Here is a 14816-nt window from a genome sequence, read left to right as displayed (position 1 = left end):
GAAGTGGCAGAGAAAAGGGAAGAAAAAACACCCTTTAAACTAGGTCAAAATTTATTGTATCCTTTCAGGTGAGTCGGTAACCCTCTTACTGAAGTTGATTGATAGATTATTCTATCCGATAACAATAGTTTCACTCCCAGGGAACAAATGGTAAGGATGACACACTTTCCGTGAGGTAGGCCTTACTCTAATGGGGGGGGGGGGGGAGGATTCCTGAACATTCTTAATCTCACATTTCAGATTTCCTCAAAGGTTTTCCCCTCATCGATACTTGAGAACTTTGCGAGGAGACGGGAAAAAAAAACAAAACGGAGATTTCTGCACTCAGTCCACACATGTCGGGGCCGGGGGTGGGGGGAAGCCACCCCTTATGGCCATTTCTGAAATGAAAAGACTCTGCTTTCCTAGAAGCGTATTGTCTAGTACAGAACAGGAAACTGGTATTCAGAATGCCCCAATCCTGTCTCCCAGCTCACACTGTGCCTTTCTTCCCTTGACCTCACCGTGCCTTAAATTAGCAGGCCGCACAATTGGGATTTTAGAGACCTGGAAACCGTATCAAGCGGGTCTAGAATGGAACCCACCAGAAGCTTCTTCAACATGACGATTTTCAGGGTCCGCCTTTCGATCCCCACCCCCTCCACCACTTCACCCTCTCTTGGTTCTATCGGCGCATGAAAGCTGGTACAAATCTTCAACTGTTGGTCTTATTGGTCCTCCGAGAACAAGCCCGTTTCCCCCGAATGAGGCGATCTCACATGTCAAAATGCAGGCTAAGGCTCTCGTCAGGATTGCTTTTTCACTTAGCAGGGATGGGTAGCCACCAAATTGCATCGCTCTTTTTCTCTGCTCTAAAAAGGCTCTAAGCTCACACCTGCCTCCCACCCTCCAAAAGGCACAAGACCATTGGCGGGCTAATGATTCTGTAGCTAAATCCCACTGAGAGAAGCCAAAAGCTTTAGCAGCCGAGGGTAAACGAGGGGCGAAGGAATCCTTTGATTCCTCATGTGACAACCTGTACTGCTGGGGAGGGACGCTGTCTTCGGTGAGGAAGTGAATACACAAACATCCAGGAACTACCTGGAAGGAAGCTGGCTTTGGTGGTGTGTGTGTGTACGTGTGTGCTGTTGTTGTTCATCAGAAACCAAGGCAACTCCATCTCTGCTGCAGAGAGCGCCTAAAGTTACATTGGACCTGAAATTCTTTATCTCACAAATTGATGAGGGCAATCATTCGTTGCTTCTCGTACCTTGTGTCCAGACAGCATGATTTGTGGCTCGACTTAGGATCTGGGTTCTAATCCCAGCTCTACAACTGGCCTGCTCTGTGACCTTGGACCCGTCTCTTAGTTTCTCTGGGCCTCAGTGTCCTTATCTGTAAAATGGGGATGCAATACCACTCACCGCCCCCCAGCCCCATCACCTTATGAGCCCCATGTGAGGTAGGGACTGGGTCCTACCCAAACATCTTACATCTTCCCCAGCACCTAGTACAGTGTGTGGTACATAGTTGCAGCTTGTATCTACCCCAGCACCTAGTGCAGGGTTTGGTTCTTAGATGTTACTATAGTAATTTTGTATTATTATTATTATTACAGTGGATTCTCCCCCCTTTTCAGAAGTAATCCCTTTCACTTGCACTCCTCTCACATCATCCCCCAACTGGCTGATCTGCCACCCCCCAAGTGCCACCTTTCTTTTGCGTAACTCAAGCAAGCACAGAAGCTCAGCCTGATCCTTTTTTCCACTCCCAATACTCCGGCAAACTTCCCTCTCCCAACCTGTTGAATCTCGAGGCACCAACATAAAATTCTGCAAATGCAAAATTGAAAAAGGGCAGGTGGGAAGAAAAAAAAAAAGTCTCCTGCAGAATGCCATCCTAATCAAATGGTTGCTTTTAAGCAATCGTGGGGCTGTGCATGATGTGTTTTCTGGGTTTAAAATCGTTTTCTAAGCCATTCGTGTGCCTGATGATATGAAAGGTTCTCTGCAAGGGGATTTGCTGTGGCTGCATACTCTCCCTCTGCACAGTGCGAGGGTGTGAAGGGAATCACACTGCGGGGTGGAAGGGGTGTGTATGTTCATGCTACACTAATCCTGGAACAGCTTTCTAGCACTCTCCTAAACCTCCTCCACCAATGCTACTTAAAAGATAAGGCTCTTGAATTGGCCTGTTGAAGAAATCAAATCCTTGCCAACATCTAAAAACCTGACCTCTTCTGTGCATCTAATATATCGATTAACGACAAGCATGCATCCTCTTTTCGTACTCCACACTTCCCACTTCCAGGCAACCCTGTTGGGGTAGTGAATCGATCGATGGTATTTATTGAGCGCTTACTAGGTGCAGAGCACTATATTAAGCGCTTACAGTGAATGCAACGGGGAGGTACACCACCATCGAGGGGCTTTTATCCTCCACTTTCCTCCCTGAGATGTAAAGGATCCCCCTCTAACCCAAATAGTGAGTTCCATGTCAGCAGCGTTGCTTCAATCATTCCTAAAGCAATAGGCAGAACGCAAAACCTCAAAAAAAAAAAAAAAACCCATGACTTCTCCTTCTGTACTTTCTGCTGTGACCTACACACGCTACCTTTACTTTCGCTCTGCCTTTAAAAATCAAATGTTAGCAACATTCAGAGGGAAACCAGTGGAAAATTAGCAAAGCACTGGCACAGAACAATACTTTTCCATGGAAGCATAGGTATATATTTAATTCCGAGTGGCTCAAGTTACACCTTTCATCCCAGACGTCTAAAAAAGTTTGCATTCCTGTTGCAGTTAAATTACCCACAGTCAGGGTGCATTCTGGTGAATTTCCCGAATCTCTAGAGTATTGCATATATATATGTGCTCCCAACCCCCCTTTATCCGACCTGACGGTGCAAAAGGGAAAAAAAAAAAGCCCAGTAATCCTAGCAGAAGAATGCAAATAACGTCAATGCACAGCTGAACTGCAAGCCCTCCCTTACAGGAACTCTGTGTCTGCAAAAAAAAAAAAAAAAAGGCACATACTAAACAGGAAATGCAACTGAGCTTTGGAAAGCCTCAAACTTCAAAATGCAATTGCCTGGAGAACAATGCATTCATGCATTTGCAAATGCATGCACGACTTTTTGCATTTTTGCAAGCATTGCAACGAGGCTCTTACCTTTCGACTGAGACATTTTCCCCTTTCCTTTGATGGGGGAGGGGAGCACAAAAGACTTTGCCTTGCCTCTCTTCTGGGGCTAGTTTTGCAACAAAGATGCAAGCTGCAGGCGACCAGTCTTCATGCAAGTGGACTTTTTCTTCACCGATGCAGCAGGTGATCTTGCAGACAATGGACGTGGAAATGCACACCTTGCAAAACAGCCTGGAAAGTGATTTTTTTCCAATTGCAACGATAGGGAAGGCTGTGCAGCAGCTACATGATGGGCCAGAGCTGGCAGCTCAAAGCTCCAAACTTGGAACTGAGTAGCTTAGTGCGCAGACGTCCTTCCTGCAAGGGACGCGGGGAACTCTGGGTAATGTAGTTCTTGCCCACATTCAGGGAGAAAGCCTTCTTAAGGAGACCCGAGCTCCCAGGTCCCTGGTGCAAGACGGGTGGGAGCACCAGAAATCACACAGCCAACTGAGCAGATGCACCCCCACCCCAATCCCCAAAAACCAGTGCAATGAGGATTTGGAAAAGAACCTTCCAGATCTCTTCTGAAACTGTATTTGCACCAGAGGGCATTGTGCCCGTAGCATCAGCAATCTAGGTGGGCAGAGGAAAATGTGCAAATGCACGCTCCTGATAGGGAAATGCTGTCATTTCATTTGATTCTGCTGTATTTCTTAGGAATGCATTGGATCTTCATAAGATGACCTGCTCCCAGGCCCTGCTTGCAACCTTTTGAACCATTTTGATCCTTTTCTCACATTCCCTCTCTCTCCGTCCCTGCATCGGTCCTTGGGGAATTCCCTATCCATGCGGATGGCCTGGCCAAACTTTTCACCGCTCACTTCCTCATCACCCCTCAACTCTGCTGACCACCTGCTCCACCCCATCTCACCCACTCACCAACTCGGTCTCATCACCGATAGTCACTGTACCATCTCTACCCTCACCAACTCTGAAATCCTTCTATAGTAATCATAATTGTCATGTTTGTTAAGCACTTACTATTGTGCCAGGCAATGTACTACGTAATGGGGTGAATACCAGCTATTGGGGTTGGACACAGTCCCTGTCCCATATGGAGATCACAGTCTTAATCCCCATTTTTCCGACGAGGAACTGAGGCAAGGAGAAGTGAAGTGACCTACCCGAGGTCTAACAGCAGACAAGTGACAGAGCTGGCATTAGAACCCGGATCCTTCTCACTCCCAGATCTGTGTTTGATTAGCAGGGAGTGGGTGTGTGAGAGAGGGCAGGGGAGGAGCATGTGGTCAGATCTGTCTTGTTCCCCAGAGACATCTTTTGACCTTTTGCAACTTTCAGAGGTTCATCACAATCCATTTGGTCTCCATACAAAACTACCTACTCTCCACACATCAATTGACCCCCTCAACACTGTCCTGTAGACTAAACTCAATTCACTCACTCCCCTATCTCTCAGCCGATCTCATATAACTGTCTCTCAGTTCTGGATCACCTCCACAGTCTTCTTCCTTGGCTTCCGGGCACTAGCAGTGGACCACCATTGGTGGAAATCTCGTCCTATCTCTTCCGTTGCAAATTCATCTTTTCAGACTTTAACTCTGCCCTATCTTCCGCCTGGCAACATTATTTCTTCATCTTTATCGACTACCAGGTCCATTGCTCTCCCAGTTGTTTCAGACATTTAACTCCCTCCTCCAACCTACTGTCCCCCAACCCCGCCCCTCCTGATTCTGCCCCCTAATGATCTGGCTGTGTACTTTTTTGAGAAAATTGAAACTATCAGACGTGATCTCGCTAACATTTCTTATGCTGTCCCTTCTTTGACCTGCCCATCTTTCTCAGCTAGTATGTATTGAGCACTCACTGTGTGCAGAGCACTGTACTAAGCACTTGGGAGGGTACAGTACAATATAGCAGATGCATTCCCTGCCCCTAAGGACTTTACAATCAATTTCTGGCATTTATTGAGCACTTACTATGTACAGACCATTGTGCTAAGTGCTTGGGAGTACAATAGAGTTGGTAGATAGGATCCCAGCTCTGTAGACTTGCCAATTTTTTTTTTAAATATGGTATTTGTTAAGCACTTACTATGTGACAGGCACTGTACTAAGAGCTGGGGAAGGTACAAGTTAATCCGGTTGGGTCCATGGGGCTCACCTTGGCCTTGATTCCCATTTTACAGATGAGGTAAACTGAAGCACAGAAAAGTGAAGTGACTTACCCAGGGTCACAGAGCAGATAAGTGATTGAGCCAGAATTAGAACCTGGGTACTGACTCCGCATCCTGGGCTCTTTCCACTAGGCCTCTAGCGGATTGTACTGGAAAGAAGCATTTTAATGTATCCAAATAACCTGAATTTAGCTCTCCCTTCAAATTCCAAATGATCAGACTGATTCTGCCTTTAAAATAATAATTTTTAAAATCCCACTGGAAACATTATTCACTAAGGTTGGTAGTTGCAGCAAGTATACACCATCAAGCAATAAATTTCCCAAAATTAGGAGCGCATTATGATAATGCTGACTAACTCTGGGGAATAATAGGCTGAAAATGCTGAGGCTGCAAGATGAATCAAGTTAACGATTGCAATCATAGGCCTTAGCATCAATGGAGCTACTCGGTTTAGTTGGGCCCAAAGCTGTTAATCCATCTTTAAACCTGCCTCCGTAAAGTTAGGTAGACACACTGATTATGGTGGGTTTTCGAGATGAAGAACATTTAGCTGTAGGTGTGTAAGAATTTTAATTAAATGTTTAAATGCCCAATCTTTCTCCAGTAAAACACCTTGGACTTCTGATGGTTCTTATTCCCTGCCATCAGATGCATCACTTCAATACTTATAGGGGGGAAGGAATGGGTAGATATTTATGGCTGATAAATTTTCCATAAAGAAGTGGGAAGGTATATGTTTTACTTATGTAGATTTTCCTGAAACTAGTCATTCCTCACTATTTTAAGATTCTCTGTCCATAAATCCACTGTCACAACATCCTCATTCCCATCCACGTGGCCTCAGCCTGAAAATGGCCATAGATTTAGGAATTCATTAGCTCAGAGCAGGGGATTTAGAGCTTGGGAGCTGTCGGGGGTCGAAACCCAATGGTTTGAGTATCTGTGGGATGGAGAAAAAGGAGAATGGGAGATTGATCCCATGAACATACATACACATCCATGTAACATACCTAAGCATCTGTTCTCGCACACAATGCCAAGCAACAACAACGAGAGGAAAACAGCCTGTCTTTGGATTTTGGACTGCTCCCAGCATTGCGAAAGCTAAGCTTTTTTACTTCTTGTTTTTTTTTGCGGGGGGGCGGGGGGGCGGTGTTCTGGGGTTTTTTTTAATGATAATGAAATTTCCACAGGACAAACTTCGTGCTTATCGCCAGTCAAGGACTGGTGTCCTTTCATGTTGTGAACACCTGAGTTTGTGTTTAGCAGAACACTTGTAGTCACCTAATTGAATCCAACAATTCTGGAATTTCTCCTTGTATAATGTTTTAGGAGATGAAGTAATTCCTACAAACCAGTAGAATACTCTATAATACAGAGTTGGGCATTGTTTTGGACCTGCAGTAATGGTATTGAGCATCTACTAGTGCAGTCCACTGTATTGAGCGCTTAGGAATTACAGTAGAAACGCAAGTCACATTTCATGCCCACAGGAAGCTTACACTCCAACAATTTTATTTATAGAGCACTTAATGTATGTGGAGCACTGTACTGAGCACTTGGGAGAATTACAATAGAACAGAGTTGGTAGACACGTTCCCTGCCCATAACAAACGTACATATTAATTTGGGAGTCAGACCTGGGAGCCACTCCCCTCAAGTTGTCAGCATGCTGATGACTGACAGAGAAAGGTAGAGAGGTGGTTTGAAATGCAGAGGTCCAGCTTCATCTTCCCCCCATACCTGGCTCTGAATCAGTCAGTCAGCTAATCGTATTTATTGAGGACTTACTGTGTCCATAGCATTGTACTAAGCACTTGGGAGAGTACAATATAATATAACAGACACACTCCCGGCCTACAGTGAGCTTAAGGTCTAGAGGGGGATTGAGACACTAATGTAAATAAATAATATTGCAGATAAGTACATAAGTGCTCTGGGAATAGCAAGGAGGATGAATAAAGGGAACAAGTCAAGGTGATGCAGAAGGGAATGAGAGAAGAGGAAAGGGGGCTTAGTCAGGGAAGGCCTCTTAAAGGAGATAATAATGTTAATAATAATGTCGGTATTTGTTAAGCGCTTACTATGTGCCGAGCACTGTTCTAAGCGCTGGGGTAGACATAGGGGAATCAGGTTGTCCCACATGGGGCTCACAGTCTTAATCCCCATTTTACAGATGAGGGAACTGAGGCACAGAGAAGTGAAATGACTTGCCCACAGTCACACAGCCGACAAGTGGTAGAGCTGGGATTCGAACACATGAGCCCTGACTCCAAAGCCCATGCTCTTTCCACTGAGCCACGCTGCTTCTCTATGTACCTTCAAATAAAACTCTGACGGTGGGGAGAGTAATTGTTTGTCAGATTTGATGAGGGAGGGCATTCCAGGCCAGAAGAAGGATGTGGGCAAGGGGTTGATGAAAGATAGATGAGACTGAGGTACAATGAGAAGGGTAGCATTAGAGAAGCAAAGTTTGCAGGCTGGGTTGCTGAAGAAGAGCAGCGAGGTGAGGTAGGAGAGGGCAAGGTGATGGAAGGCTTTAAAGCCAATGGTGAGGAGTTTTTCTTTGGGAGGTGGATGGGCAACCACTGAAGTTTTTTGAGGAGTGGGGAAACATGCCCTGAATGTTTTTGTAGAAAAATGATTCAGGCAGGAGAGTGAAGTATGGACTGGATTGAGAAGATAGAGGAGGTTAGGAGGTTAGTAAGGAGCCTTACGCAGTAACGCAGGTAGGAGAGGATGAGTGATTGTATTAACGTGGTAGCAGTTTGGAGGGAGAGGATAGGGCAGATTTGAACAATGTCGTGAAGATGGGACCAACAGAATTTAGTGATGGATTGAATATTTGGGTTGAATGAGAATTTAAAAAAAGGTTGACTAAAGGGAATTAGTCAAGGTGACGCAGAAGTGAGAAGGAGAAGAGGAAAGGAGGGCTTAATCAGGGAAGGCCTCTTGGAGGAGATGCGCCTTCAATAAGGCTTTGAAGGTGGGTACAGTGATTGTCTATCAGATATGAAGAGGGAGGACATTCCAGGCCAGAGGCAAAATGTGGGTGAGAAGTCGGCAGGGAGATAAAGATAGAGGCGTAGTGAGACGGTTGGCATTAGCGTGAAATGTGCAGGCTGGGATGTAGTAGAGCCAGCCACGGATGCAGATGGAAGCCCCGCCATGCTGTACTCTGTCCCTGATACCAGCAGGGTGTCCAGTCAGAGAGTCAATCCTATTTATAGAGCACCTGTGTACAGAGCACTGTACGAAGCACTTGGGAGAGTACGATAGAACAATAAAACAGATACATTCCCTGTCCCTACTGAGGAATTGACTGCATCACAGCAACACGCTCAAGCGGTAATAGAGAAGCAGCGTGGCTCACTGGAAAGAGCACGGGCTTTGGAGTCAGAGGTCGTGGGTTCGAACCCCGGCTCTACCACTTGTCAGCTGTGTGACTTTGGGCAAGTCACTTAACTTCTCGGTGCCTCAGTTACCTCATCTGTAAAATGGGGATTAAGACTGTGAGCCCCACGTGGGACAACCTGATTCCCCTGTGTCTACCCCAGCGCTTAGAACAGTGCTTGGCACATAGTAAGCGCTTAACAAATACCAACATTATTATTATTAATACTTTAGCTCGTCTCTCTAGACTGTAAGCACCCTGTGGGCAGTGAACGTGTCTAGCATCTCTGTTCTATTGTGTTCTCCCAAGTGCTTAGTCCAGTGCTCTGCACACAGTAAGCCCTCAATAAATACCACTGGATCGATTTGGTGAGATATTGCCAACTCAGACCTGACCCGACCCTGGATTAAGCCAGCTTGGTCCACTACATATCACCCACTGATGATGATATGAGAAGCAACATGGTGTAGTGGCTAGAGCACGGTCCTGGGAGTCAGAAGGTCATGGGTTCTAATCCCAGCTCTGCCACTTGTCTGCTGTATGACCTTGGGCAAGTCACTTTATTTCTCTGTGCCTCAGATACCTCATCCGTAAAATGGAGGTTGAGACTGTGAGCCCCACGTGGGACAAGGTCTGTGTCCAACCCAATTTGCTTGTCCACCTCAGCGCTTAATACAGTGCCTGGCACATAGTAAAGCCTTAACAAATACCACAATCATGATTACTATTATTGGCACCCTCACTTTAGTGCCCCCACGAGAAGAGAACAGGCCTGGGAGTAAGTGGACCTGGGTTCTCATTCTACCTACATCATTTACGTGAGGACAGTTTACAGAAAGTGAAAGGTGAATATGTCCTGGCTCAGACTTGGGAAGAATTCTGAAAGAAAGTCATCATTATCTGCTTTTATTTGATAGCTGGAAAAATACATTTTTTTTTCCAAAGCACCATTTTTAGATACAATATTACTCTGCCACCTGTCTGCTGGTGACCTTGAGCAAGTTACTTGATTTCTCTGAGCTTCAGTTTTCTCATTTGTACAATGGGGATTTAATACCTGTTCTCTCTCCCTTTAAGACTGAGGAGCAGCTGAGCACATATTGTATAATAATAGTGATACTTGTTAAAGCATTACCATGTGCCAAATGCTGTACTAAGAGCTGGGGTATACGCAAGATAATCAAGGTGGACCAAATCCCTGAACCACTTGGCCCTTATATATCATGTTTATATGTGTGTGTGTTTGTATATAATATAGACTATATAGAGGTAGGCCTTCCCAGACTGAGCTTCCCCTTTACCCTCTGCTCCCTCTGCTGCCTCTCTGCCCCCCCTTCACCTCCCCTCAGCTAAGCCCCCTTCCCCCCCTTTCCCTCTGCTCCTCCTCCTCTCCCTTGCCCTTCCCTCAGCACTGTGCTCATCTGCTTATTTGTACATATTTTTATTACCCTATTTATTTTGTTAATGAGATGTACATCTCCTTGATTCTATTTATTGCTATTGTTTTTGCCTGCCTGTCTCCCCCGATTAGACTGTAAGCCCGTCAAAGGGCAGGGTTTGCTTCTATCCGTTGCCGAATTGCATATTCCAAGTGCTTAATAGAGGGCTTTGCACATAGTAAGCGCTCAATACATACTACTGAATGAATGAAAAGGTAAATAGAGGTAAAAAACTTGGAGTTTGAGGGAAACATTGTCAGCTTCTGTTAGATTTTCCCTTTGTAGTCAGAACCATTAATTTTTTGCCAATTCATCCCTTGGTCCATCCAAACCTTTGTGGGATTTTGAATGTACAATCAGGTGTCTTTGAAATGTGTCCCAGAGTCTGATTTTCATCTGCTAAGTGACTGTAAGTTGCTTTGGCAGATGACAGCCATTAGGTGCTACCAATAATATTTGCCCAGTAACTGGACAAGATGCTCTTAAAGATTTAACACACATAATGTCATCATCCTTTATCACTTCTGTGGAAACCAGAGAGAGAAAATTTACTGTGATTTTATAAATGAGACTGATGGGACTGGAAATACTCTGTGGGTGAATTTGATATCATAGCTCATGAGTTCTGATATTTGGCCTAGTGGAAAGAGCATGGTTCTGAGAGACGAGGACCGGGGTTCTAATCCCAGCTCTGCCATTTGTTTCCTGTGTGGCCCAGGGCAAGTCACTTTGTATCTGTGCCTCAGTTTTGTCATCTTTACAACAGGGGTTTAATTACTGTTCTCCTTCCTTTTAAGACTGAGGAGCAGGCTGGGCCCAGTAGATTCTATAATAATAGTGGTACTCCATAAGTAAGTGCTTAACAAATACCATAATTATTATTATTATTATTATTAAAGTGCTTGACATGTGCCAAGCACTGCATTGAGAGCTGGGGTAGAGGCAAGATCATGAGGATGATTTCAGTCCTTGGCCCACATGGAGCTCACAGTCTAAGTAGGTGAGAGAAGGATGTAATCCCCCTTTTTAACTCCCAGGTAGAGAATAATAATAATAATAATAATGGCATTTGTTAAGTGCTTAATATGTGCAAAGCACTCTTCTAAGCACTGGGGAAGATACAAGGTGATCAGGTTGTCCCACGTGGGGCTCACAGTTTTAAGCAGAATGGCGTAGTGGAAAGAACATGAGCTGCGGAGTCAGAAGGTCCCAGGTTCTAATTCAGGCTCCACCAAATGTCTGCTGTGTGACCTTGGGCAAGTCACTTCACTTCTCTGAGCCTCAGTTACCTCATCTGTAAAATGGGGATAAGAGTGAGCCCCACATGGCACAGGGACAGCATCCAACCCAATTTGCTTGTAACCTCCCCAGCGCTTAGTACAGTGCTTGGCATATAGTAAGTGCTTTACAAATATTATTATTATTATGCCAGTTAAACAGGCTGGACTTTCCCTCCTGGAACTCACAGACTAAATAGGAGGGAGTAGGATTTAATCCTTATTTTAAGATCTAGAGTAGTAGATAATCAGACTGGACACAGTCCCTGTCCCACATGGAGTTCACAGTCTAGGTAGGAAGGAGTAGGATTTAATGCCCATTTTACAGATTGATTGATTGAGGAATCCCACAGTAAGAAAAAGTTGTATGGTAACACATACACCTTGACTGCCACTACACAGAGTTCTATCAAAATGGGCATACATAGTTGGCAGAGTCAGTTAAGCAATGGCATTTACTAAGCACTTTCTGTGTGCCAAACACAACATTCTGCAAATGGGATCGATCAATCACTGGTATTTATTGAGTGTTTCCTGTGTGCAGAGCACTGTTCTAAATGTTTGGGAGAGTCCAATAAAATAGAGTTGTTACATTCTGCCCACAGAAGCTTACATTGTCGAGGGGGAGATAAACACTGAAGCAAATACATTAAGGATATGGAAAAGGCGCCTTGGGGCTGCTAGTGGGGTGACTATCAAGTGCTTAACGGCTTCAGGTTCAATCCTATAAGTGACACAGAAGGAAGAGGGACAAAGGGAAAGGAGGTCTTGGGAGAATACAATAGGATAAATAGGCATGATCCCTTCCCTCTGGAGTTTACAATCTAGGAAGGGAAATAGACATGAAATATTCCCTGCTTCTTCCATCATGTTCTATCCAAAACACGGACTGGCAGAATTATGTGTGACTTTGCTTGCATTAAATTCTAGCTACTGCTTTTGATGGCCATGGAAGGACCAATAAATCAATAAATTTATTGGGTGTTTGCTGGGTGCAGAGCACTGTACCAAGTGCTTGGGACAAAATGATAGGGTTGGTATACACAATCCCTGCCCTGAAGAAGCCTATAATCTAGTGGAACAAATCTGGAGGAGGAGAAGTCTCGGATTTTCCCCCCGCCCAACCACACATCCACACCTAGCCTGCTTTAACCTTCCCCTTCTCAAACATGTCCCTGCCTTGCAAAGCATGCTCCACTCAATGTCATTAATTTTAGTCCTGCAAAGAGCACCTTTATGGGTCATCGCTGCACTTTTCATTCATTCATTCAATCATATTTATTGAGCGCTTACTGTGTGCAGAGCACTGTACTAAGTGTACAATTCGGCAACAAAAATGAAGCATTTGTATGCTTCATTTACCCCACCCTCATCCCCACAAAGCACTTAGGTACTGGCTTAGTGGATAGAACACAGACCTGGGAGTCAGAAGGTCATGGGTTCTAATCCCTTCTCTGTCACTTGTCTGCTGTGTGACCCTGGGCAAGTCACTTCACTTCTCTGAGTCTCAGTTACCTCATCTGTAAAATAGGGATTGACGCTGTGAGCCCTACATGGGGCAGGGACTGTGTCCAACTTGATTTGCTGTTAGTAATTAATGTACTTTTTAAATCCTTCCTATTCAGCTAGTTGAATATAATATACACTGAACCAATATCTTTATCACATATACCCTGATTGCCAATGAAAAACTCACTCCAAGAACCCTATCTATGAAACAGAGTGCAGCTTTTCACAAGTATGAGGAAAAATGATTAGGTTAAATTATGATGTTAATATATCTGTAGTATTATACTATTTAAAATGTACAGTAGTTCCTCTCTTGATTGATTTTTAATAATACCCCGATCATTAACGTGATTTTTTTTCCTGGGCCTCTAAAGCTACCCATAAATGCTATCAATCGATTGATTGATTTTTTTTCTCTGGATTTTTGAAATACTGGAGAAACATTTTTACTGTGGCTAGGGTTTGTTGGCTTAATTCACCCTTTTATCCATGTAGGTGAATGAAATAGTCCAGAAATTCCTGGCAACAGTGGTTTTGAATAGTCAGCAGCAGCCAAGAAAACTCTAAAGCCTTTTCAATATTTCATGGACTATCAGAGTCCAAGTTCCTTCAAAATAGGAAAATGGTTTCTGACAAGGAAGCTGGATGATTATGGACACATGGTGTTTTATTTGCATGATGAATGGAGTGCCATGTTTAACCACAACATTTTTAAAAGGAAGCTATAATGGACATAAAAGGGGTCTCTCTTGAAGATGTGGTTCTATAGTCCGTACCATCCGTTCTTTGGAACTGGACTGAAATGAAATACCTTATAAATCACTGTTGAAGGTGCTTTATTTTAACTCCCTTAGGGTTGTTTCAGCATTCCTTTAAATGGGATTTTGCCCCAAGAACAGACTCTTTTGCTTAGAGGTCATAAACAATATTTAATTTGCTAATGCCAGCCAAGGACTCATCATCACTCTCTCCTGAATGAGGAGAGATTTGCCCCAGGTGTTTAAAGTTTTAGGTTACAGTTGGACAGCCTGCCATGGAGTTGATTTCTGTGAACGAGTGTTTAGATCCGAACTGTTCTTAAATACTGTCAAGTAGCGGTTCAAAGTAAATTCAGAAATCCACTAAGAATTTGGGCAGTGAATTTTGAACTTAAGTACCCTTCACCCTCAGTGTTGTATAGATTTTAGGCTGTATTTTAGAACCTCATTCATAATTCTCCCCCAGTGACATTGTTACCAGTTGTCTTCACTAAGTGGGCAGGAGAGAAAGAGGAGCACTGTGGCTTGGTGGATAGAGCCTGCAACTGAATCAGGGCCTGGGTTTTAATCCTGGCTTCACCACTTGGCTGCTGTGGGACCTTCAGCAAGCCACTTCACCTCTCTGCGCCTCAGTTACCTCATTTGTAAAATGGGGATCAAGCCCCATGTGGGGCATGGACTGTGTCCAACTTGATTATTTTCTATCCACATAATTGCTTAGTACAGGGTCTGTAAGGTCAATGTGGGAATGTGTCTATCAGCTCTGTTAAATTGTTATAGTGTACTCTCCCAAACACTTAGTACAGTTTCCTGCACACAGCAAGTGCTCAATCAATACAGTGGATTGATTGGCACATGGTAAGCGCTTAACAAATTACATTAAAAAATAATAACTAAATCAGTTTTTGTCCTGCTCAACACTCTTGGGCTTGTTTTGGTTTAAATTTGCCAGGAAAAGACTATGACATAACACTAAGTAATAAGGCTTGAGATATAGAGAATTGAATGTGGAACTCTTTTCTGAAGTCATATAATAATAATGGTATTTGTTAAGCACTTACCATCTGCAAAAGAGCATTACTTAGTGCTGGGGGTAGATAAAGTCAGGTTATATACAGACCCTGTTCCACATGGGTC

At 44.1% G+C, this 14816-nt stretch overlaps 1 protein-coding gene across 3 annotated transcripts in view; it reads right to left on the bottom strand.

Annotated features, from left to right (window-relative positions):
• Window positions 1-14816, bottom strand: part of MAP2K6 (mitogen-activated protein kinase kinase 6) — a 111291-nt gene that overhangs the window by 69332 nt on the left and 27143 nt on the right. For all 3 annotated transcript variants that reach the window (XM_029079700.2, XM_029079701.2, XM_029079702.2), the window contains one exon: window positions 3151-3354. In XM_029079700.2, coding sequence (XP_028935533.1) covers window positions 3151-3166 — 16 coding nt within the window. In that variant the 5' untranslated portion in view covers window positions 3167-3354. The remainder of the gene's footprint in view (window positions 1-3150; window positions 3355-14816) is intronic.

The sequence above is a fragment of the Ornithorhynchus anatinus genome, chromosome 15, assembly GCF_004115215.2.
Source record: "Ornithorhynchus anatinus isolate Pmale09 chromosome 15, mOrnAna1.pri.v4, whole genome shotgun sequence".
Lineage (NCBI taxonomy): Eukaryota > Metazoa > Chordata > Mammalia > Monotremata > Ornithorhynchidae > Ornithorhynchus > Ornithorhynchus anatinus.
Note: the sequence above shows the minus strand (reverse complement) of the source record. Positions and strands in the feature narration are given on the sequence as shown.